At 38.0% G+C, this 26335-nt stretch overlaps 1 protein-coding gene across 6 annotated transcripts; it reads left to right on the top strand.

Moving 5' to 3' along the window:
- The first annotated feature begins 1462 nt into the window (after nucleotides 1-1462).
- On the top strand, nucleotides 1463-25845 carry LOC149242659 (protein NRT1/ PTR FAMILY 8.1-like). Of its 6 annotated transcripts, XM_089374294.1 has the most exons (7): nucleotides 1465-1644; nucleotides 1956-2049; nucleotides 2134-2201; nucleotides 3658-3799; nucleotides 4014-4231; nucleotides 4390-4474; nucleotides 25365-25845. In XM_089374294.1, the coding sequence occupies exons 4-7, from the start codon at nucleotides 3682-3684 to the stop codon at nucleotides 25454-25456; spliced, it is 513 nt and encodes a 170-aa protein (XP_089230420.1). In that variant the 5' UTR covers nucleotides 1465-1644; nucleotides 1956-2049; nucleotides 2134-2201; nucleotides 3658-3681; the 3' UTR covers nucleotides 25457-25845. The 6 variants fall into 6 exon arrangements, with proteins under 6 accessions (XP_089230425.1, XP_089230420.1, XP_089230424.1 ...); XM_089374299.1 differs by lacking the exon at nucleotides 4390-4474 and having other exon boundaries at nucleotides 1463-1644; XM_089374298.1 differs by lacking the exons at nucleotides 4014-4231; nucleotides 4390-4474; nucleotides 25365-25845 and adding exons at nucleotides 2484-2586; nucleotides 2704-3098 and having other exon boundaries at nucleotides 1477-1644; nucleotides 3658-3800.
- Nucleotides 25846-26335: the final 490 nt, after the last annotated feature.

Below are 26335 nucleotides of genomic sequence, written 5' to 3' on the forward strand. Positions count from 1 at the left end.
GCACATCTACACCTGCCAACCTGCAAATAAACGCTCAAACTATGCTCAAACTAAAATGCCAACATGCAAATAAACGCTCAAACTACAAACTAATGTTAGCATTAATATCCACGGTTTCACAGCGATTAATAATGAACTGGTAAAACAGAACAAACCTATGTTCCAGCCTCTGCGGGAAGAGGCCAAATAAGATGGTAAACAAGGATGCATTTAAGAACTGGAGGCCAAATAAGATGGCAAACAAGGATGCATTTAAAAACTAACTCAGCAAAGGCAAACAACATTGTATTTAAAAACTTTTGTTACCCCGCGATACTCAGCTCAAATTAATAACATAGCATCTTAGACTAATGATTTCGATTACTATAGTCCCTACCATCTTACTATAGTCCCTGGCCATTGCCAGATGGCAGGGAGAGTCTTATTGTCATGTACATTTAAGATTTAAACATCGAGCAATAGGATATTTTGTATGTGTACAAACCCTAAGACGGGTAGCCCTACTTTCGGTAATACGACACATATTTCTAAACAATGTGTATTTTTGGTGACCAAAGGATGATTTGAAATTAGATTTTTTTTGGAGAGAACAATTCATTTTCATAATGCTTTTGCATGCTTGTCAATTATATTGCTAGAGCTAAAAAAAAAGGTTATATTATATTATAAGACATATTATTATGATATTATGGTCAATTTTTTTTTTTTAACTTTATTGAAAGCAATACCTGAAATCATGGGTGAGTGTGTCTTGGATACATGACACTTCTGTATCACTCTTTGCTTTATGTATTTAAAATATTTCATGGGTGAGTGTGTCTGGGGTACATGACACTTTTGTATCACTATTTATTTTGTGTATTTAGATTAAGATAAAAGTAATAATATAAATTAAATGATTAATATTAGAAATTGATTAGTATAAAAACAATTAGTTTATTACACATGTTAAGTTATTATAATTAAAATAATTTTAAAAATTAATTAAATAATAATAATTATTATTATTACTATTTAATTATAAAAATAATTAATATATAATTTGAAGATATATATGAAGATTTATTTTTATTAGTCCTTGGAAGGACTTTTTGTTTTTGACTATTTATTGGTTGAGCTTTGACCCTTCTCTTTCTATCTCCCTACATATATATATATATATATTTAGCATTATTAAAAAACCAATAATTAACTAAATTATAATTTTATTTAGAATTATTATTATTTAATTATAAAATCAATCAATATATAATTTGAACATATATAAATTTAGAAAAACATAAAACAAGTTTCTCAATCATGGAGATTTATCTTTAGGCCGATAGGCCTTCCTTTGAAACAAAGTTTTCGTCGTCCTTTTCTCTCTGCTATTGACACGTGTCATCCTCATTCAACGGGCAAACAGTTTTAGTGTTAATTCTCTTTTTAATATTTTTCAGCGGGCATTCAGCGTCTCATTCAATTACTTGGCATGGGCGCGAGTTCTATTGCCCGGGTCTCGCTAAACCTCAACTGTAAAACTATCATGCCAACGCCTTTCTCGATAATGATGGCGGTTCCGAAATTGTGTTAAATTTGACCCCTTCAATTCGTTTTATGGTTCAGCCTCTATGCTAATTTGACACAGTGAGCTGAAACATTGCGGTATGTTCTTCTCTTGCGAGACTTTAGTGCATTCGATTCTTTTTCTTGACTAAATTTCAGCGGTTGCACCTTTTCTTTTAGCAAATTGACGTTTTTGTGGCGAATTTGGCCGGATTCGGTCTTTCGTTCGAGGATTCTGCTTGAGTTTGAGCTTTCTTTCGACGAATTTGGCCGAATTCGTGCTTTATTTCGACAAATTTGGGCTATATTCCGAGCTTAAATGGTGGAACTATTGACTGCTTAACCTTACTTATTACTGTTCTCTGTTAGGTTTTCCAAGAATCGCTTATTACTGTTCTAAATAACTGCAGGGATTTATTTATTTTAAGCTTACTCTGGTGACGGTTTGTAGAGCAAGAGTGGGGCAGCCTGGGCATCAGACTGTCCTTGTACATAGCATTTCAGGTACATAGCATTTCAAGGACCTTTTTTATAGTAAATGCAAACCCAAAATATTGATCTTCTCAGAGAAGACTTATATTTTGTCAGGTTGCTCCAGCGGAATTAGAGGAGTTGCTCCTCTCGAACCTAGATATTACTGATGCTGCTGTTATTCCGTGAGTGCCATTTACTACTTCTTGATCTGATATACTTCCCAAGTTCCCACTTGTTGATCTGATATGCTTTCAAATGTCTATATGCAGCTAGATTTACCACTTGTTTAGCTAGCAAATATTTTTCAAGTTTTAGTTAGAATTGAACACTTGGGCTGGTAGCCCAGACGACCTTTGAAACATTAGCTGATGTCCTTTTTCGTTTTCAAATTAAGCCAAAGATTCTTGCAGACATGCTATTTATTTAAGCATGAAACTCTCTTCCTTCTGGGGTGTGTGTGGTAGGTATCCTGATCATGAAGCAGGTCAAATACCGATGGCATTTGTTGTGAAGAAGTCAAACAGCAATTTCTGCGAAGAGGATGTCATAAATTTTGTTGCAAAACATGTAAATGGAGCACTTGAGTTTCTATATGTTTCCTTACTCTGTCTCAACCTAAACTTTGTTTTCTTTTGTTGAAGATGTTAATTTCCAAGAGAAAATATCTGCTATGGTTGAGTGCAGGTTTCACCATACAAGAAGATACGTCGAGTAGCATTTGTCAATTCAATTCCCAAGTCCCCCACGGGCAAAATCTTAAGAAAAGATTTGATTCATCAGGCTCTGTCCACCTCCAGAAGTGACTCCCACAGTCAAACCATTAATCTTTGTTTAGGGTTGCCACCTAATTCCACACTGTCTTTTCTGAGTAGAGAGCTTCGGGAGGGGCAGCTGCATCCACTTCTGGGAGGTGTGTCCTCGCGTGGGGTGGCTGCTAACAGTGCAGTACCAGATCCTCTGCTATCTTCCTTTGTTTATAATTTGTCGATTTCTGAGAGCAATGAGGATCAAATAAAACCAATTGTATCATCAGAGGAAAGCTCGATGAAAAAATCTCTTGATGTGTGAGTTATGGGCAGGTAACATTAAGAATGTTTTTTTTTTAATAAATTTTTAATGCTTATCTACAATTACTTAATGATTCTCAATGCTCATGTAGTTTTCTTTCCTATTGTTCCTTTGATTGCTGACCCATTGATATGTCCCAGAATGAAATATTGTATTAAGGCCAGTTTATGGTCATATATTGAGGGATCAATCATCAACGTTGTTGCATCTGAATTCTGGTAACGTTGAGCTAGCAATGTATTATCTTTGTGGTCTTAGCCAAAGTTGTTTCCCAATATTCAGTTCCCTATTTCTCTTCATAAATAATTAAATTACAAATTGGGGATGTAGTTAGTAAACACATCTTGAGCTGAAGCATAACGCTGATCCCCTTTTAGTGAAACGTTTTGCACAATGACTTAAACTATTGTGTGTGCTTGCCAAATCTGTATGCCTGGTGTAACTACGTGAAATGTATGATACGGAGTTGTCATGGTTTTTTTTATGGAACTGTTTATCCAGTAATTATAAATAAATATAATTCCTGTTCCTTCATTCTTTGCTAACATTTTATTGGTTTTTATGTTATAGGTCAACACTCGACCAATAAGAAGTATGAACTCTTCAATGAATCTTGATGATGAGTACACTCAAGATGGGTCTGTAGATATTCATGGAAAACGTTCAGTCAAGAACAATTCGGGGAACTGGAAGGCTTGTCCATTTATTTTGGGTATATGTGATGACCTTTAAATGTCAAAATGTTCTTTTTAGCATACTAATATCTTTCTCAACGAGTAGTTTGCCCACATATTTATTGATAAACTAACCAGAAAATAACTAGTAATTACAGAACTGGTTTTGAAATTTGGGCAAGGAAACACTCTTATTTTATATTTATATACCTTCAATTGGATTATGGTCTCCATAACGGATTTATTTTACAGGGAATGAGTGCTGCGAAAGATTGGCATACTATGGATTCATTTCAAATCTGGTGAACTACTTGACAGATAAGTTCAAGCAAGACAATTCAACTGCAGCCAATAATGTCACAAATTGGTCTGGAACTTGTTACATAACTCCTTTGATTGGAGCTTTTTTGGTTGATGCATACTGGGGACGTTATAAAACAATTGCTGTATTTTCTATTGTGTATTTTTTTGTAAGTTCATTGTTGTTCTATCAAGTTTTTCTGTTATTTGAGAAATGAATAGTAACATATTTAGAAGCAAATTCTCTCAACACCTTTCTGTCAATTTATCATGTTTTGACATTGTTTGCAACACATTTTGGTTGAAGAATATTTTTGTCCATTTTCAGGGAATGGCCTTGTTGACTATATCTGCATCTGTGCCTATAAGTTCTAGCAAGACAATTCAACTGCAGCCAATAATGTCACAAATTGGTCTGGAACTTGTTACATAACTCCTTTGATTGGAGCTTTTTTGGTTGATGCATACTGGGGACGTGTTGATGCCCCGAAATTCGTTGCAACAACATCGGGGAAACCACCCGGTACGGAACTTAGTGCAGCTCCTTTTCCGTTTGGAATAGTGGCTCCGACTGGGGATAATGGGACCAGTTTCCCAAAGATTATAAGTAAACGGGATGGATGAATGATTTACGATATGAAGTGATAATAAACAAATAACTAAACTATAAAAGAAATATAATAACTATAAGCTAATCCCGGGACTTATCAATTCAGATAATGCAGCGTTTGATAACCTATGCTTAATGGTAGGCATATAGATGTCACTAACAGTAAGCATAAATGTTTAAACCATTTAAGATTGCTCTGCATAAATAGTTATGCAGAGCGATAATAGCGAATTACTGCACTCAGTCATTTATATCATTGTTACATACATGAGTAAAAGAGATAACAAATCACAAAACATTCAATAGTGATATGAAATGCAGATTTGCTGTTTTATTGCATACATGTAATCAATAATAGCGAAGTAATAACACAGCAATTCATATAACAGAAAAGAGAACAGATACAGATAATAGTACCATGCAAGCTGTTTGATCAATCCAATATATTAATCGCTATGTCGCGGTCCTTCCTTCCAACCAGAAAGCATCCCAAGCAAACGACAATAGTGCACAATTTACTTAAAACAGCATTCCAAGTAAAATTAAGGACCAGTGGTCGAGTTTCAAAAAGAATATAGACTGAAGCACAATAGTGCAAAGTTCAGCCTTTAAGTCTTTTACAAAATTTTACGACCCTTTCCAAAACAATGAAAGGGTCTATAAATACTATGCTAATCTAAAAATATCTAAATATCTAAAACTGAAAAACAACTAAATCGGCATTAACAAATATCATTGTGCATTTGGGTGATTTGGCAGTCGGCGGCGATGCTTCAGTCAGAGGTCTCTTTGCCTTTACTCCTTCGCTGACATATCGCCAGCATTGGCTCTACTTCTGGTGGAGTATTGAGGCGTGAAGTCAGCTGTGCATCGTATGTGGCATCTCGGAAATCGGCAATCAGGTATCGGAGAGCATCTGTTAGGCAGTTAAGAGCCGACCTTTGAGAATGTGGTTTAATCAGGAAAAGCCAGTATGCGTCGGCAGTCAAGGTATTCACTCCAGCAATTAACCGCCCTTGTGTCTCCAGCTCAGGATAATTCCTGTGCTCCAGCATGTTTGCGGTTGTTATGTTTCCAGGTGTGCATTGTGAAATCATGTTTGCCAGGTACAATGTATCATTGACTAGATTGATCATGTTTCTGGCAATCGTTTTACATCTGGATGCTGCCCTTTCCGCCTTCATTACCTGTGTGTTCCATTCCATGAAAAGTATGTCTTTGTATGTTACACAGATTCGGGAAAAATTTGCCGCTTGCCCTTTTGGAGTGTCTTGCCATTCAATATACTCTGTTATATCTTCTTCGGCCTGTTCCAAGTTACTCCTGGCTTTCTCGATTTGTTCACATACTGCTGTAGATGTGTCACAAAGTATCTCAGCTTCAACTAGTTGTTGGCACAAGAGTCTGGTCTGAGATATCAATGCGCCGTTTATTAGAGTTGCCTCTGTTCTGAAATCATCAATACTCTTGGCACCTTTGATACTTTCAAGCTGTGCTGACAGCTAAATTATTTGTTCCTCTTTAGATTTCATCAACAGCTCATTCGATGCCTCCAACTGGGATAATGCTTCTGACAATTCTTGTGCTTTTTGAATGTCACTTTGGTCTATCCTCAGTTTTTCAATTTGCTGGGTTAACAAATGATTCTCTTGTTGTTGGGCCAGCAATTGTTCTTCTGCCTGTGCTGCCTTATTCCTTGCCTCTATCACTTCTGCTTGCAATGCGTATACCTCATGCTCTTTAGTCTTCAAAAGAAGACTCACTTCGGATGCTTTGTCAATGGTTGCCGCTGAATAAGCTCCCGCAAATTGCGACAGCTTTGTCAAATCTTCAGAGGGATTTAATTCTCCCTTCCAGACGACATTGCCCGTGACTGTTTGCTCAGTTGAAACAGAAAGTTGATCAATCCTTCGTCTCTTCCTTGAGCGCCTTACAACGGCTCTATGCTTAGGGCTGTAGAAAATGTCTAGGGGAGGAATTTCCTCTACCTGAAGATCAATTTGATCAGATGATTCTTGAGTAATTTCCTCAACATTCTGTACCATGGGTGGGCCGCTGGTTCCTTCGAGAACCGGAGAAAACGTAGTATCGGGAGTCTTTGAGGCATCTGAGTCTTTGGAGGCTTCCTTACCACTTATAATGGAATCGAATTGGTTCCATTCTTTAATCAATTCAGTATCAACAGAGATTTGTTTACTCTGTTCTTTCTCTTTTTCAATCCTCTGCTGCTCCTCGAATGCCTCCCGCTGTTGCTCCTCTTGTGCTCTTCGTTGCTGTTCCTCCAATTCCTTTTTCTGCCTATCTTCCAGTTCTTTCTTTGTTTTTTCTTCTTCCTCTCTTTTTCTTTGTTCTTCTAGTTCCCTTTGCCTTCTTTGCTCTTCTAGTTCCCTTTGCCTTCTTTGCTCTTGTTCAATTTTTGCTTTTTGCTGCCTTTCTGCCTGCAGCTTGTTTTGCCTTTCCTCCTGTTCTCCAGTTGTAACAGGAGGTGAATTTATTTCCAGCTGATCAGGCTCGCTTGAGGATGAAGCTGGGGTTGTGGATAATAAATCTAGAGGCAAAGTTTGCAACCTTTGCTTTCTAAGTTTATTAAATTTAGTTAATTCCACATCTTCATATCTCATTGCAGCAAGTTGTTTGACTTGGCTTATTGAATCGGCACCCATGAACATGTCGTCAAACTGGTCTTCTTGATGAACAACCTTTGTCAGCTTAGCCGGTTCCAAGGCAATGAAAGCAGTCTTTTTCGGGTCATAGAGTCTGTTGGGAATAGAAGCTAGAGATACCATTTGGAGTTTTGCTGCTTCCTTTTCTGCATGCTTGTAATTTAGCAGCGTGTAAACTCCAATTCTCAAAGGAAAAGGTGGCCATCCTCTCTTCTTCTCTTCTTTGAGAGTTTGTGTGACACCCTCAGACATGATCTGATAGGAGATTTCTCGGGCTAACAATTTGTCTGGGATGTACAAGGGGAGAACATGTGGCCTAGCCTTGCTTCCAAAAACTCTGATATAGGAAAAATATTCTTCGCCGAACCAATGGGCTACGGCTGGTAGGTCAAAAGAGGCTTCATAAGAAATTCTAGGGATAGGTCTGTCAAAAATAGAATAGTGAACGGGAACCATAAAACCATTGCAAATTTGATACAAATGGTCTTTGTGAGAGGGTTTCCACAATTTACGATGATACAAATGAATAGGTGTTGGGTCATGGGTTGTCCATCTCCAACCAAGGACAGGAAACTCAGAATTAAAACAAAGGGTATCCATAATGTAGGCAGAGTAATAGAAGGGTGGGATTTTTCTCTCGGTGACTCTGGTTTTGGCCCTAAACTCACGAATAGCTAAGACCAACTTATCAGACAGAATAGTGGCCCAATCCATGATTATACTATTGACGGCCGCTTCCATTAAGGGAACCATATCAACATGGATATTTGCAGAATCATGAAATCCCCACAATCTACACATCATAATTCCAGCATAACAGTAAGGTGAAGCCAAAGAAGCATTGGAGTACTTACCCGACATATCCTGCTTGTGTTTTGCTGGATTTTGCCTCCAATCTCGGAGAGGTTCGGATGGTGATTCATTCTCTCTGGCGAATTTCTCCACAAAGGCTCTGTTATAGACTTGCTCGGGATTGGGCAAATGATACATCCGTCTCAAGTCGTCAGGCTTGAAAGAACCGAAAATCCTTCCATCCTTAGTATGGAAGGTTCTATTAGTGAGAGTAATTTCTTCAATTGCCCAACGTACCACATCAGTATAAGGCAAGACTTGTTCTCTGGCTGCTATTCTATGCAGAAAGGAGTCAGCCAAATCTTTAAGAGTTGCCTCAGACTTTCTTAGTTCATCCACACTTGCCTCCGTTAGTGTCGTTTCTGGTTGTTCTGCTTCTAGCAAATTGTATGTCCCTTGCCATGTAGTACCAGGAAGACCAGTGCATGTAGTATCTGAGATTAAGCCTTTCCTTGAAACTGCAGCAGCTTGGCCTGAGGAAGGTGTCGCAGTAGAACCTGCCACCTTCTTGAACTTCTTTCCCATCATATTCAGACTTCTCTCGACAGTTGAATTCTACACAAATGCAAGAGAAATCGTAACAAAGAAATAACAATGACGATCCATAACGGGATAGATATATTATTTGAAGTGTGGTGAGATTATTCTTAAAAGAGGCTGCGGATCTAATGATTTGAGAAGGCACCGTAGATGCAATGATGGTGATTTTACGGCCTGCAGCTCCATAAATGACCATTACTTAAGTTATTAAACCGAATGACCCCTTAAAGCGTGCAATAGATTTTTTCAAAGGTCTAATCGTGATTGCTCGTTAATTCGAAGGGGTAAAGCTTTAAATACGCATGCATTACCTTATCCCTTTACTTAACGGCATTTTGAAATCTGAGCTTTTGTCACATCGGATTTAAATATAACTTTAATGCTTTGAAATAATCACCTTTTGGAAACTGAGGTCATCATTAAGCGTCATCGCATCGCATCGGAAGTGTGAGTGACATTATCATTTGGGAAAGATCTTTAGCGAACGCCGATTGCGACATTGTATTAGCGCGCGAACATAATCCCTAAATGTATATCAATTGGTTTACCGAATGCCGATAGCGATGTCGCATCGGGGAAAAGATATGAACGTCTTATGAAACTGCGTAGGATTCTGCCGACTGCCGATAGCGATATCGCATCGGGTAGGAGCTTTAAAACATTTTTTTACAAGAAATAGCGCCGATAGTTGATCGCCGATATCGTGTCGCATCGGGGAAAAGGTATGTGCTTTTTCTTTGTGTGCATTGGCTATCGCCGATGGCCGATAGTGATATCGCATCGGGAAGAACCAAGATGGCAACCAGCCTTGCGATTGCTTTTTCGGACTTAACCAAAAAAATGCTTATTATTTGTTCAACAAGGTTTTTATGCATAAATTCATTTGATTATCATACCTTATCTGAACAAGTTTATTAATGCCAATTAAAAATTTTAAAAGGGACCCATTTCATATGTAAATTGTTTGTGATAAAAATGTTATGAAATGGGGGGTTGTTGTAGGGCACAACAATTGGCGATTCGCTGGCAGAACCAGTTATCTCTGGACTAATAAATATACTTACACCTTTTCAAATAGAATCTTTATAAAGGAAAGGAAATTTCTAATATAACTAGATGTCTATTGATTTTGAATAAAACAGGTTTCTTCATTTGACTTCCTCTTTTTATAAATGTACTTTGAGTATTAAAATAAGTCCTTATTGGTTTATAAAGGTAAAAATAGAAAACTTTTCCATATCAGCTTTTAAAATAAACTCCTCTGTCACAGGTAGAGCCTCTGCTGCCAGCAAACATTCATAGTCTCGGCATGGTTACCTTTTAACCATATCGTTATCCATTGTTCCATTCACCTTAGAGTGTGACTAAACAGAATGAATTCAAAAGATATTTTCGTATTTTTTGAATTTCGCTTTCTTCTTTGCTTAAGATAAAAGCCATTGTCCTGGTTTGGTGGCCAGATAAATGACAATGCCATTCACGGGTAGTAATTTAAACTGAACAAGCTGGCTCGTGATGAGACCCCTTGTCTTGAAATTTCAAGCCATTACCCTGTTTGATATGCAGTTTTGGTAATGTCAGTTAAATTATTTTCCTATGAACATGGTAAGCAGGCTTGTAATAAGACCTCTTATCTTTAATCTTTTATATTTTAGAATTACACTCTGAGTAATCATAAACTTTTGGTGAATGGGATGAACAACTATCTTCTTAAGAATAAATGGATGACAGGTTTAAGAGTTAAAGATACTGAAAATGAATTAGCTCCTATTTTCATATAGATAACCTTTGGGGACTAATTTCGAACACCCAAGATGACTCATAGAACTTCGTTCAGAGTGAAGTTTACAAAGGTTAGACTGTGATTTTCAGAATAAGAAGATATCTAATTTCCTAGAAATGATCTCTCTTGGTTTAAGACGCTATTATCCAAAAGTAAATACTAATATTGTCATGGTGAGACAGCTTTTAATTACAGCGAAAGGTCAATGGGAAATGTCCCACATTCTTATTTCTACAAATCCTACAAACTATATAAAAACTATCAAGCTACAAAGAGAAGGGGTTACCTCCTCAATTAAAGAATTTCTTCAAGATTAGACCATTGACAGGGAGAGAATCCTTCACCCCTGATAGATTTTGCAGTATAAACATGGAATGGCCTACTTTTTCACAGATTTGAAATGGTCCTAGCCACAGTTTTTGAAATTTGGTATGTTTACCTTTGTCTTCATGGGCTTTGTCCCATTTCAGGACTAGATCTCCGACTTGGAATTGTCTAGGGCTAGATGAGGCCAGATCAAAAGCTGCTTTAATGACTTGTTGATGTTTTGCATGTGTAACCTTGGCTTTATCCCTTTCTTCCTCAAGTTTGAGAATTTGATCATATCTAAACTGTATAGAAGAAGAAGGAGTTTCGTCGATAAATTGCACTAAGGCTAGAGATGGAAGAAGAAGGTTGGTTGGTACGATTGCTTCTTTTCCGTAGACGAGATTAAACGGAGAGGTCCCTATGGAAGCTTTATGTGTTATCCTATCGGCCCATAATGCAAATACCAAGGATTTATGCCAGTTCTTATGATTCTCTTCAATTGTTCGCTTAATGATTTTGATTAGATTTTTATTAGTTGATTCTGCTAGGCCGTTGCCCTGAGGGTAATAGTTAGCAAAATACTTTAATTTAAACCCTCTTTTGATAGCGAAATCAATCATTGCATTGCCTGAGAAATAAGAAGCATTATCAAAGACAAGAGCGTTTGGAACACCAAACCTGGTAATGATGAACTGATCTATAAATTCAATGATCGCCTCAGAGTTTGTTGTCTTTAACGGAACTGCTTCTACCCACTTTGTAAAGTAATCAGTTGCTGTAAGGATATACTTGTGTTGCTTGGAAGAAGAAGGATTTATTTCTCCAATGATGTCCAATCCCCACTGTTCAAAAGGTTGTTCAATGTTGATTGGTTGCAAAGGGAAAGCTGGCTTTTTTTGTCTTCCACTGGCAGTTTGGCATTTGATGCACTTCCTTACATATTCATGAGCGTCCTTAAACAAAGTAGGCCAATAATATCCAGCATGAATGACTTTATGAGCTGTTGTATCAGCTCCAAAATGTCCTCCTGCCGGTCCATCGTGTAGCTCCTGCAAAACCTTTTGAGCTTCAGGTTTCTCAAGGCATCTTAATAGGACAGAATCATAGTTTCTCCTGAAGAGCACATCATTAATAAGGGAAAAACTCTTAGCTTTCAATCTAATAGCTCTTTTGTTCTTGTAGGACAAATTGGTAGGTGCATAACCATTCTTTAAATAAAAGATCAGATCTGAATATTGAGATTCGGAATCCGGTATACTTAGCTGATTAACTTCTTGAGTTTGCTCTGTATCACTTGATTCAGGAATGTTTGATGCTCCTGCTAATATCCTGCAAAAACCTTGACCTTTAACAAACTTTGCTGGCTTTATTTCTAGATCATATTCTTGGAGGGCTACGACCCAATTTGCCCTCTTTTCTCCCAATTCCTTTTGGATTAATAGTTGCCTAACTGCTGAGAAAGGAACTATTACTTTAGTATGGGTTTTAAGAAGAAAGGGCCGATAATGTTTGACTGCTTTAAAGACAGCAAAAGCTTGTTTCTCAATTTCGGAATAATTCAATTCGGCGCCTTGAAAGTTTGAACTAAAGGATGAAATGGGCGCTTCCAAATTATCATCATTCAACTGTGTGAGTACTGCTGCGTAAGATAAGTCAGATGCAATAGTATACAATGTAAAATGATTAGAAAGATTTGGAGTATTCAGAGCTGGGACATTGATTATGGATTGCTTAATATCATTAAAAGCTTGCTTTTCTTCTAATCCCCATCTGAAGGTTGAATTCTTTCTAATCATCGTTTGCAGTGGTAGTACTATCTGTGAAAAATCTGGAACAAATCGTTTAACGAAATTAATTTGTCCTAAAAACGACTGCATCGATTTTTTATTGTGTGGAAAAGGAATCTCAGAAATTTCTTTAATTCGATCAGGATCTACATAAATGCCATCTTTAGAAACAATAAATCCTAAGAGCTTACCTTGATTAAGAGCGAAGAAAGACTTTTTCGGGTTAAGAGAGATACCATATGTTTTGCATCGTTGAAAAATCTGATTTAAATCATGCAAGTGATTATATCTCTTTTTAGAATACACAGTAATATCATCGAGGTAGACGACTACTGTCCGGTTAATTAACCCTCTAAAGGCTGTATCCATAGCTCTTTGGAATGTTGCTCCTGCATTTACGAGTCCAAAAGGCATCTTTTGGTATGCGTAAGTTCCCCATTTTGTTCTGAATGTAGTTTTTAATTGGTCATCAGGATGAACCAACACTTGATTATATCCTGAGAAACCATCAAGAAAAGACATCAATTCAGATCCTGCTACCGATTGAAGGATTTGCTCCATGGTAGGCAGAGGGAAGTTATCTTTCAAGCTTGCCTTATTCAAGTTTCTGAAATCAATACAGATTCGGATGTCGCCGTTTTTCTTCCTGACCGGTACCATATTGGAGACCCAGTTTGAGTGTCGGACAGGGAAGATAATCCTAGCTTTTAAGAGCTTATTAAGTTCTGACTTTATCTGGCTCTCCAAATTTGGATGTATTTTTCTTAACTTCTGCTGGATCGGTTTTTGATCAGGAAGCATAGGAATAGTGTGTTGTATGATAGATGTATCATATGTCTTGAGGTCATCATACTTCCAAGCAAAAACTTGTTTGTTTTTCCTTAAGAGTTTGATGAATGCTTCCTTTTCTTCTATAGAAAGTCCTAGTCCTAAATTGATATTTTGAGGAGCTTGATCTGTTCCCAAATTGATCGATTCAAACCTAAGAGTAGAGCTTTGGAGTTTTGCATTAATTACAGGTTTGAACCTATCTTTAATGTCATAAAGGTCTTCGAGTTTTACTACCGGCTTAGGAATCGTGTTATCTTGAGATGTTTCTTTCATTTGAGAATCATGGTCATGTTCTTCAATGATTTGATTGTCATAGGACTTTTCAGAGGTTAAGAATTGCAAGATGTCCTCGTCATGGTTGAAAACCCTCCAGTTAGTGATGTTATCAGGAACTGAAGGTCTAAAAATTAATTCTATAGAAAATCTATCAAGACTATAGTCTTCGGAAGGGAGGAGTTTGGAAGCTACGTTGGCTAGTAAATCAGCTGCTGAGTTTTGTGATCTTGGAATTGAAGAAATGTTGAATGCTGAGAAATGCAAAGTAAGATCTTGCACTAGCGATTGATAATGCTTAAGGTGGCCTGAAAGGCAATGAATTGTATTTCTTACCTGTTTAAAAATGATCTCACTATCGCCGAATACTTTTATATATTGGACTTTAAGGTCAATTGCCTTATATAGTCCCTGCACTAAAGCTTCGTATTCGGCCGTGTTATTGGTGCATTCAAATTCTAATCGACAGGATAGCATTGTTTTTTCGCCTTGCGGACTAACCAAAATGCAACCTGCTCCTGACCCCTCACTGGACTTAGAGCCATCAAAATACAAAGACCAAAATAAAGGAGAATCAACAAAAATATTTACATCTTTTTGATTTGCGTTGAAGCATTTGGATAAATTGGTTTGTGAAAAATTTTCTATTTGAGATGTACAATGGTTAACTGAAAAAGGGGAAGATTGGGCAACAAAGTTGCCAAAGAATGATTCTGAGGAATAATTTCCCAAAATATTGTTGTTGAAGGCCACAGGCTGGTTTTCTTGTTCGAAATCGGTTACTGTGTGAGTCATGTGCTTCTCACGGTCGATCTTTATTTGATTTGGCTTACCCTTGTAGGGGAGCCACATATGTGACCAATCCGTGGAAATGTATCCATGCAGTTTCTCAGACCAATCTCTGCTTAGAATTAAACCATAGAATTCAGGTATGTCAGCAATCAAAATATCTATTCTCTGTACTATTCTGGGGTCGGCAGACAACCTGATAGTCACGGAATTAATTTCTCCTATAACCTGCACTTTGGTTCTGTCTAACTGTACAATGTGAATTACGGACTTCTGAGGTTCTATGTTCAGTTTAGAACAAACTGAAGCTGGCATAATATTAGATGAAGCCCCTGAATCAATTAAACAGTTATGCAGATTTCGATTATAGATTTCATAGGTGAGCAAGAAAGGTGGGGTATGAGAATTGGATCTATCTCCGATCAGAACCGAATCGGTAGCTTCGACCATATCTGGAGGGGGTTGTCCTGAATCATTAGCAGCTTTTGAACTGGGAAGAGGGGAAGAGGGGACAGCGTTATATTCTCTTAGGAGCAATTTCTGCTGATGTTTTAACTTACTTAGTTCAAACATGGTTATGTTTGCCTTAGTCTTTTTCATATCATCAACTATATTATACTCCATGGAATCAGATACTACTAGTGTCTTGGATGTTGAAGGAGAGTTAGAAATGGGAGGCTGGTTTTGAGGGGCTGCTACCGGAGATTTCTTTGGAAGAACTTTTTCTTTTGGTGTGGCAGCACCTGCACTCCTCTTTTTTGTAGTTGTTTGAGTAGGTTCAGAAGCAATTTTGCTTCTCGTAGTGACAGGAAATGCTTCCTCTTAATTCTCATTGTCAGAATTTGGGAGTATGAAATCCCACATGCCGTGACACTCAACTACTTCTTCTTCATCATCCGTTTGAGAGGTTGATTCCTCTTCTTCTTCTTCTTCGGAATCTGCATTAGATATAACATTGGGTGGCTTTGTTTCAGTTTTCTTGAAAGTTCTAAATGGTCTTTTGTTCGAAGTTTCAGCCACCTGTTTTTTAATCTCAACCATTTCATTAGACAATGTTTTGAGGACCTTTTGTAAACCTTCCATGTCGTATGGGTCTTTTGGGGTCTTTTTCTTAGAATCTTCTTTAAATGAAACTTTTTTGGATTTTCTATCTTCTGAGGCTGCTTTTTTCTCTAAAGCATTAATACGCTTTTCAACGGCAAGTGCTTCCTTCATATTCTCGGCTAAGGTAGGTTTGCCAGCCCTGTCAACAAAAATGGCTATGTTGGAAGGGAGGGCAGTAATATACCATTCGCTCCTGATTTGTTCACTTGGCTTCGAAGCGGTGGGGATTTTATTTAGGAGTTTGTTGAATCGAGCATTAAACTCCTTTATTGGTTCCCTATGTTCTATTCTCAAATTGGAGAGGTCATTTATTAAAGTCTCCAGAGACCTGTCATCTCCATATTTGGTAAGGAACTGCTCTTGGCATGTAGTCCAGCTGGTAATAGAACCAGAAGGTAAAGAGAAGTACCAGGACCCTGCTGATCCTTGCAGAGTATAAGGGAAAAGCCTTACAACAACATCTTGTTCTGTCACTCCTTTTAAATTAACTGCTAACATGAAATTGTTAATATGTTCTTCAGCTTGTGTTCCGTTATCTGGATTGAATTTAGGCAACCATTTTTCGGGAGCATCAGGTAGATCATGTAATGGTCCAGGCATATTGACTGCGCCTGGCGTAGTCCATGGATCTGCCATTATGCTTGAGATAATGTTTGTTACTACTGTTGAGATTCCAGATGACTGAGGGGAAGAAATTGTTGAAGAGTGAGTAGTTTGAGATGCTGTAGTGCTTATTCCCTGACAAACAACAGTGTGTAATGAAGGAGTGGATGGTTGGCTTCGCAGAGGAGGAGTGGAAATGGAGGATATGGAAGAAAGATCTTTACTATCAGATACTTCAGTAATCTTTTTAGCCTTTTTCCTTTTTGGTAAAGGAAACTCAGTAGGTTCAATACCGAGTTTTTCACTTTGAAGTCTGGTAAGTGGATGAGATAAGCTTAACTGCGAAGTCACACTGCTTTGTGATACTTCAGATTTTTGAGGCGAAATCGAGAAGCTCTGAAGTTTATGGATAAGAGACTGTACTTCAGGGGATTCAAGACTTAAATGTTCTGAAATATGATGGGTGTGAGCAGTGGTGGTTGATTCTTCTTTTTCTTGATCATGTGCTGGAGAACCAGCATGTGATTGAGAAGGAGAAGAGGGTTTGGAGGGGGAATTACTCTTGGAATGGTTTGTGGACTTGGACCTACTTGCCATTCACAGTTGATGGCCCTCCTTCTAGCGCCAAAAATGTTGATGCCCCGAAATTCGTTGCAACAACATCGGGGAAACCACCCGGTCCGGAACTTAGTGCAGGTCCTTTTCCGTTTGGAATAGTGGCTCCGACTGGGGATAATGGGACCAGTTTCCCAAAGATTATAAGTAAACGGGATGGATGAATGATTTACGATATGAAGTGATAATAAACAAATAACTAAACTATAAAAGAAATATAATAACTATAAGCTAATCCCGGGACTTATCAATTCAGATAATGCAGCATTTGATAACCTATGCTTAATGGCAGGCATATAGATGTCACTAACAGTAAGCATAAATGTTTAAACCATTTAAGATTGCTCTGCATAAATAGTTATGCAGAGCGATAATAGAGAATTACTGCACTCAGTCATTTATATCATTGTTACATACATGAGTAAAAGAGATAACAAATCACAAAACATTCAATAGTGATATGAAATGCAGATTTGCTGTTTTATTGCATACATGTAATCAATAATAGCGAAGTAATAACACAGCAATTCATATAACAGAAAAGAGAACAGATACAGATAATAGTACCATGCAAGCTGTTTGATCAATCCAATATATTAATCGCTATGTCGCGGTCCTTCCTTCCAACCAGAAAGCATCCCAAGCAAACGACAATAGTGCACAATTTACTTAAAACAACATTCCAAGTAAAATTAAGGACCAGTGGTCGAGTTTCAAAAAGAATATAGACTGAAGCACAATAGTGCAAAGTTCAGCCTTTAAGTCTTTTACAAAATTTTACGACCCTTTCCAAAACAATGAAAGGGTCTATAAATACTATGCTAATCTAAAAATATCTAAATATCTAAAACTGAAAAACAACTAAATCGGCATTAACAAATATCATTGTGCATTTGGGTGATTTGGCAGTCGGCGGCGATGCTTCAGTCAGAGGTCTCTTTGCCTTTACTCCTTCGCTGACATATCGCCAACATTGGCTCTACTTCTGGTGGAGTATTGAGGCGTGAAGTCAGCTGTGCATCGTATGTGGCATCTCGGAAATCGGCAATCAGCTATCGGAGAGCATCTGTTAGGCAGTTAAGAGCCGACCTTTGAGAATGTGGTTTAATCAGGAAAAGCCAGTATGCGTCGGCAGTCAAGGTATTCACTCCAGCAATTAACCGCCCTTGTGTCTCCAGCTCAGGATAATTCCTATGCTCCAGCATGTTTGCGGTTGTTATGTTTCCAGGTGTGCATTGTGAAATCATGTTTGCCAGGTACAATGTATCATTGACTAGATTGATCATGTTTCTGGCAATCGTTTTGCATCTGGATGCTGCCCTTTCCGCCTTCATTACCTGTGTGTTCCATTCCATGAAAAGTATGTCTTTGTATGTTACACAGATTCGGGAAAAATTTGCCGCTTGCCCTTCTGGAGTGTCTTGCCATTCAATATACTCTGTTATATCTTCTTCGGCCTGATCCAAGTTACTCCTGGCTTTCTCGATTTGTTCACATACTGCTGTAGATGTGTCACAAAGTATCTCAGCTTCAACTAGTTGTTGGCACAAGAGTCTGGTCTGAGATATCAATGCGCCGTTTATTAGAGTTGCCTCTGTTCTGAAATCATCAATACTCTTGGCACCTTTGATACTTTCAAGCTGTGCTGACAGCTGAATTATTTGTTCCTCTTTAGATTTCATCAACAGCTCATTCGATGCCTCCAACTGGGATAATGCTTCTGACAATTCTTGTGCTTTTTGAATGTCACTTTGGTCTATCCTCAGTTTTTCAATTTGCTGGGTTAACAAATGATTCTCTTGTTGTTGGGCCAGCAATTGTTCTTCTGCCTGTGCTGCCTTATTCCTTGCCTCTATCACTTCTGCTTGCAATGCGTATACCTCATGCTCTTTAGTCTTCAAAAGAAGACTCACTTCGGATGCTTTGTCAATGGTTGTCGCTGAATAAGCTCCCGCAAATTGCGACAGCTTTGTCAAATCTTCAGAGGGATTTAATTCTCCCTTCCAGACGACATTGCCCGTGACTGTTTGCTCAGTTGAAACAGAAAGTTGATCAATCCTTCGTCTCTTCCTTGAGCGCCTTACAACGGCTCTATGCTTAGGGCTGTAGAAAATGTCTAGGGGAGGAATTTCCTCTACCTGAAGATCAATTTGATCAGATGATTCTTGAGTAATTTCCTCAACATTCTGTACCATGGGTGGGCCGCTGGTTCCTTCGAGAACCGGAGAAAACGTAGTATCGGGAGTCTTTGAGGCATCTGAGTCTTTGGAGGCTTCCTTACCACTTATAATGGAATCGAATTGGTTCCATTCTTTAATCAATTCAGTATCAACAGAGATTTGTTTACTCTGTTCTTTCTCTTTTTCAATCCTCTGCTGCTCCTCGAATGCCTCCCGCTGTTGCTCCTCTTGTGCTCTTCGTTGCTGTTCCTCCAATTCCTTTTTCTGCCTATCTTCCAGTTCTTTCTTTGTTTTTTCTTCTTCCTCTCTTTTTCTTTGTTCTTCTAGTTCCCTTTGCCTTCTTTGCTCTTCTAGTTCCCTTTGCCTTCTTTGCTCTTGTTCAATTTGTGCTTTTTGCTGCCTTTCTGCCTGCAGCTTGTTTTGCCTTTCCTCCTGTTCTCCAGTTGTAACAGGAGGTGAATTTATTTCTAGCTGATCGGGCTCGCTTGAGGATGAAGCTGGGGTTGTGGATAATAAATCTAGAGGCAAAGTTTGCAACCTTTGCTTTCTAAGTTTATTAAATTCAGTTAATTCCACATCTTCATATCTCATTGCAGCAAGTTGTTTGACTTGGCTTATTGAATCGGCACCCATGAACAGGTCGTCAAACTGGTCTTCTTGATGAACAACCTTTGTCAGCTTAGCCTGTTCCAAGGCAATGAAAGCAGTCTTTTTCGGGTCATAGAGTCTGTTGGGAATAGAAGCTAGAGATACCATTTGGAGTTTTGCTGCTTCCTTTTCTGCATGCTTGTAATTTAGCAGCGTGTAAACTCCAATTCTCAAAGGAAAAGATGGCCATCCTCTCTTCTTCTCTTCTTTGAGAGTTTGTGTGACACCCTCAGACATGATCTGATAGGAGATTTCTCGGGCTAACAATTTGTCTGGGATGTACAAGGGGAGAACATGTGGCCTAGCCTTGCTTCCAAAAACTCTGATATAGGAAAAATATTCTTCGCCGAACCAATGGGCTACGGCTGGTAGGTCAAAAGAGGCTTCATAAGAAATTCTAGGGATAGGTCTGTCAAAAATAGAATAGTGAACGGGAACCATAAAACCATTGCAAATTTGATACAAATGGTCTTTGTGAGAGGGTTTCCACAATTTACGATGATACAAATGAATAGGTGTTGGGTCATGGGTTGTCCATCTCCAACCAAGGACAGGAAACTCAGAATTAAAACAAAGGGTATCCATAATGTAGGCAGAGTAATAGAAGGGTGGGATTTTTCTCTCGGTGACTCTGGTTTTGGCCCTAAACTCACGAATAGCTAAGACCAACTTATCAGACAGAATAGTGGCCCAATCCATGATTATACTATTGACGGCCGCTTCCATTAAGGGAACCATATCAACATGGATATTTGCAGAATCATGAAATCCCCACAATCTACACATCATAATTCCAGCATAACAGTAAGGTGAAGCCAAAGAAGCATTGGAGTACTTACCCGACATATCCTGCTTGTGTTTTGCTGGATTTTGCCTCCAATCTCGGAGAGGTTCGGATGGTGATTCATTCTCTCTGGCGAATTTCTCCACAAAGGCTCTGTTATAGACTTGCTCGGGATTGGGCAAATGATACATCCGTCTCAAGTCGTCAGGCTTGAAAGAACCGAAAATCCTTCCATCCTTAGTATGGAAGGTTCTATTAGTGAGAGTAATTTCTTCAATTGCCCAACGTACCACATCAGTATAAGGCAAGACTTGTTCTCTGGCTGTTATTCTATGCAGAAAGGAGTCAGCCAAATCTTTAAGAGTTGCCTCAGACTTTCTTAGTTCATCCACACTTGCCTCCGTTAGTGTCGTTTCTGGTTGTTCTGCTTCTAGCAAATTGTATGTCCCTTGCCATGTAGTACCAGGAAGACCAGTGCATGTAGTATCTGAGATTAAGCCTTTCCTTAAAACTGCAGCAGCTTGGCCTGAGGAAGGTGTCGCAGTAGAACCTGCCACCTTCTTGAACTTCTTTCCCATCATATTCAGACTTCTCCCGACAGTTGAATTCTACACAAATGCAAGAGAAATCGTAACAAAGAAATAACAATGACGATCCATAACGGGATAGATATATTATTTGAAGTGTGGTGAGATTATTCTTAAAAGAGGCTGCGGATCTAATGATTTGAGAAGGCACCGTAGATGCAATGATGGTGATTTTACGACCTGCAGCTCCATAAATGACCATTACTTAAGTTATTAAACCGAATGACCCCTTAAAGCGTGCAATAGATTTTTTCAAAGGTCTAATCGTGATTGCTCGTTAATTCGAAGGGGTAAAGCTTTAAATACGCATGCATTACCTTATCCCTTTACTTAACGGCATTTTGAAATCTGAGCTTTTGTCACATCGGATTTAAATATAACTTTAATGCTTTGAAATAATCACCTTTTGGAAACTGAGGTCATCATTAAGCGTCATCGCATCGCATCGGAAGTGTGAGTGACATTATCATTTGGGAAAGATCTTTAGCGAACGCCGATTGCGACATTGTATTAGTGCGTGAACATAATCCCTAAATGTATATCAATTGGTTTACCGAATGCCGATAGCGATGTCGCATCGGGGAAAAGATATGAACGTCTTATGAAACTGCGTAGGATTCTGCCGACTGCCGATAGCGATATCGCATCGGGTAGGAGCTTTAAAACATTTTTTTACAAGAAATAGCGCCGATAGTTGATCGCCGATATCATGTCGCATCGGGGAAAAGGTATGTGCTTTTTCTTTGTGTGCATTGGCTATCGCCGATGGCCGATAGTGATATCGCATCGGGAAGAACCAAGATGGCAACCAGCCTTGCGATTGCTTTTTCGGACTTAACCAAAAAAATGCTTATTATTTGTTCAACAAGGTTTTTATGCATAAATTCATTTGATTATCATACCTTATCTGAACAAGTTTATTAATGCCAATTAAAAATTTTAAAAGGGACCCATTTCATATGTAAATTGTTTGTGATAAAAATGTTATGAAATGGGGGGTTGTTGTAGGGCACAACAATTGGCGATTCGCTGGCAGAACCAGTTATCTCTGGACTAATAAATATACTTACACCTTTTCAAATAGAATCTTTATAAAGGAAAGGAAATTTCTAATATAACTAGATGTCTATTGATTCTGAATAAAACAGGTTTCTTCATTTGACTTCCTCTTTTTATAAATGTACTTTGAGTATTAAAATAAGTCCTTATTGGTTTATAAAGGTAAAAATAGAAAACTTTTCCATATCAGCTTTTAAAATAAACTCCTCTGTCACAGGTAGAGCCTCTGCTGCCAGCAAACATTCATAGTCTCGGCAGGGTTACCTTTTAACCATATCGTTATCCATTGTTCCATTCACCTTAGAGTGTGACTAAACAGAATGAATTCAAAAGATATTTTCGTATTTTTTGAATTTCGCTTTCTTCTTTGCTTAAGATAAAAGCCATTGTCCTGGTTTGGTGGCCAGATAAATGACAATGCCATTCACGGGTAGTAATTTAAACTGAACAAGCTGGCTCGTGATGAGACCCCTTGTCTTGAAATTTCAAGCCATTACCCTGTTTGATATGCAGTTTTGGTAATGTCAGTTAAATTATTTTCCTATGAACATGGTAAGCAGGCTTGTAATAAGACCTCTTATCTTTAATCTTTTATATTTTAGAATTACACTCTGAGTAATCATAAACTTTTGGTGAATGGGATGAACAACTATCTTCTTAAGAATAAATGGATGACAGGTTTAAGAGTTAAAGATACTGAAAATGAATTAGCTCCTATTTTCATATAGATAACCTTTGGGGACTAATTTCGAACACCCAAGATGACTCATAGAACTTCGTTCAGAGTGAAGTTTACAAAGGTTAGACTGTGATTTTCAGAATAAAAAGATATCTAATTTCCTAGAAATGATCTCTCTTGGTTTAAGACGCTATTATCCAAAAGTAAATACTAATATTGTCATGGTGAGACAACTTTTAATTACAGCGAAAGGTCAATGGGAAATGTCCCACATTCTTATTTCTACAAATCCTACAAACTATATAAAAACTATCAAGCTACAAAGAGAAGGGGTTACCTCCTCAATTAAAGAATTTCTTCAAGATTAGACCATTGACAGGGAGAGAATCCTTCACCCCTGATAGATTTTGCAGTATAAACGTGGAATGGCCTACTTTTTCACAGATGAAAAAGTAGGCCATTTGCGTTGAAGCATTCCACGCATACTGGCTTTTCCTGATTAAACCACATTCTCAAAGGTCGGTTCTTTACTGCCTAACAGATGTTCTCCGATACCTGATTGCCGATTTCCGAGATGCCACATACGATGCACAGCTGACTTCACGCCTCAATACTCCACCAGAAGTAGAGCCAATGTTGGCGATATGTCAGCGAAGGAGTAAAGGCAAAGAGACCTCTGACTGAAGCATCGCCGCCGACTGCCAAATCACCCAAATGCACAATGATATTTGTTAATGCCAATTTAGTTGTTTTTCAGTTTTAGATATTTAGATATTTTTAGATTAGCATAGTATTTATAGACCCTTTCATTGTTTTGGAAAGGGTCGTAAAATTTTGTAAAAGACTTAAAGGCTGAAGTTTGCACTATTGTGCTTCAGTCTATATTCTTTTTGAAACTCGACCACTGGTCCTTAATTTTACTTGGAATGCTGTTTTAAGTAAATTGTGCACTATTGTCGTTTGCTTGGGATGCTTTCTGGTTGGAAGGAAGGACCGCGACATAGCGATTAATATATTGGATTGATCAAACAGCTTGCATGGTACTATTATCTGTATCTGTTCTCTTTTCTGTTATATGAATTGCTGTGTTATTACTTCGCTATTATTGATTACATGTATGCAATAAAACAACAAATCTGCATTTCATATCACTATTGAATGTTTTGTGATTTGTTATCTCTTTTACTCATGTATGTAACAATGATATAAATGACTAAGTGCAGTAATTCGCTATTATCGCTCTGCATAACTATTTATGCAGAGCAATCTTAAATGGTTTAAACATTTATGCTTACTGTTAGTGACATCTATATGCCTGCCATTAAGCATAGGTTATCAAACGCTGCATTATCTGAATTGATAAGTCCCGGGATTAGCTTATAGTTATTATATTTCTTTTATAGTTTAGTTATTTGTTTATTATCACTTCATATCGTAAATCATTCATCCATCCCGTTTACTTATAATCTTTGGGAAACTGGTCCCATTATCCCCAGTCGGAGCCACTATTCCAAACGGAAAAGGAGCTGCACCAAGTTCCGGACCGGGTGGTTTCCCCGATGTTGTTGCAACGAATTTCGGGGCATCAACAGGATGTTATAAAACAATTGCTGTATTTTCTATTGTGGAAGAACTTTTTCTTTTGGTGTGGCAGCACCTGCACTCCTCTTTTTTGTAGTTGTTTGAGTAGGTTCAGAAGCAATTTTGCTTCTCGTAGTGACAGGAAATGCTTCCTCTTGATTCTCATTGTCAGAATTGATGCACTATTGTCGTTTGCTTGGGATGCTTTCTGGTTGGAAGGAAGGACCGCGACATAGCGATTAATATATTGGATTGATCAAACAGCTTGCATGGTACTATTATCTGTATCTGTTCTCTTTTCTGTTATATGAATTGCTGTGTTATTACTTCGCTATTATTGATTACATGTATGCAATAAAACAGCAAATCTGCATTTCATATCACTATTGAATGTTTTGTGATTTGTTATCTCTTTTACTCATGTATGTAACAATGATATAAATGACTGAGTGCAGTAATTCGCTATTATCGCTCTGCATAACTATTTATGCAGAGCAATCTTAAATGGTTTAAACATTTATGCTTACTGTTAGTGACATCTATATGCCTGCCATTAAGCATAGGTTATCAAACGCTGCATTATCTGAATTGATAAGTCCCGGGATTAGCTTATAGTTATTATATTTCTTTTATAGTTTAGTTATTTGTTTATTATCACTTCATATCGTAAATCATTCATCCATCCCGTTTACTTATAATCTTTGGGAAACTGGTCCCATTATCCCCAGTCGGAGCCACTATTCCAAACGGAAAAGGAGCTGCACTAAGTTCCGGACCAGGTGGTTTCCCCGATGTTGTTGCAACGAATTTCGGGGCATCAACAGGACGTTATAAAGCAATTGCTGTATTTTCTATTGTGTATTTTTTTGTAAGTTCATTGTTGTTCTATCAAGTTTTTCTGTTATTTGAGAAATGAATAGTAACATATTTAGAAGCAAATTCTCTCAACACCTTTCTGTCAATTTATCATGTTTTGACATTGTTTGCAACACATTTTGGTTGAAGAATATTTTTGTCCATTTTCAGGGAATGGCCTTGTTGACTATATCTGCATCTGTGCCATGCAACAACGACTCAAACTGGTGTTTCCTTTATGGCAATTTACATTATTGCGCTAGGGACTGGTGGTATTAAGCCACGCGTATCATCGTTAGGAGCAGACCAGTTTGATGAGACAGATGATGTAGAAAAGAAAAAGAAAAGTTTTTTTTCAACTGGTTTTATTTTTCAATTAACATTGGTGCTCTTGTTGCAACTAGTGTTCTTGTTTGGGTCCAAGAGAATGTTGGTTGGAGGTGGGGTTTTGGAATTCCTACTGTGGCCATGGGAATAGCGGTCTGCAGCTTCTTTTCAGGTACCCGTTTATACCGACATCAAAAGCTAGGGGGCAGTCCCTTGACCCGAATAGCCCAGGTGTTAGTTGCATCATTTCGAAAATGGAACATCCCTGTTCCACGTGATAAGTCTGGTCTTTATGAAGTTCAAGATAAGGAGTCTGTCACAGGCATATGAGTTGATTTCTGTGTCATGAATGTATTTTGTCAACTTTGACCTTATTGAACTGGTGTGATACTTTAAGGTATCTGACCCAACATGCTTTGAGCAGTGAAAGGCAGTTTATTTGTATAAAACACGCTTTAAGTTGTAACATCTGTATAATCCATTCTTTGTTCTTATTTCCTCACCATTCTATCGAAATTTAATTGAACTAAATTTCACCGGTATTTGTGAATTTTTGTTCTATGATGCCCTCCTCTTGATGTAAGGATTCTAAGAGATGATGCCATTGCAATATGGTCTGTCCAAAAGTATTTAACCTATTTAAATCAATTGGGGATTGTTAAAATTTATTAGGTCCCGTTGACAGTTACTTGTGAGACTTATTTCTTGATGTTGAGTTTAATAACTTTAATTTTCTAATGGAAAAAGGGAAATCATATTTTTTCACACCAGGGTAGTGGGAGAAGATGATGATTGCACTGGATGTACAAATTATC

This window comes from Pinus tabuliformis, chromosome 8 (assembly GCF_031772625.1).
Source record: "Pinus tabuliformis cultivar Carrire ecotype Pingquan chromosome 8, CPIR1, whole genome shotgun sequence".
Lineage (NCBI taxonomy): Eukaryota > Viridiplantae > Streptophyta > Pinopsida > Pinales > Pinaceae > Pinus > Pinus tabuliformis.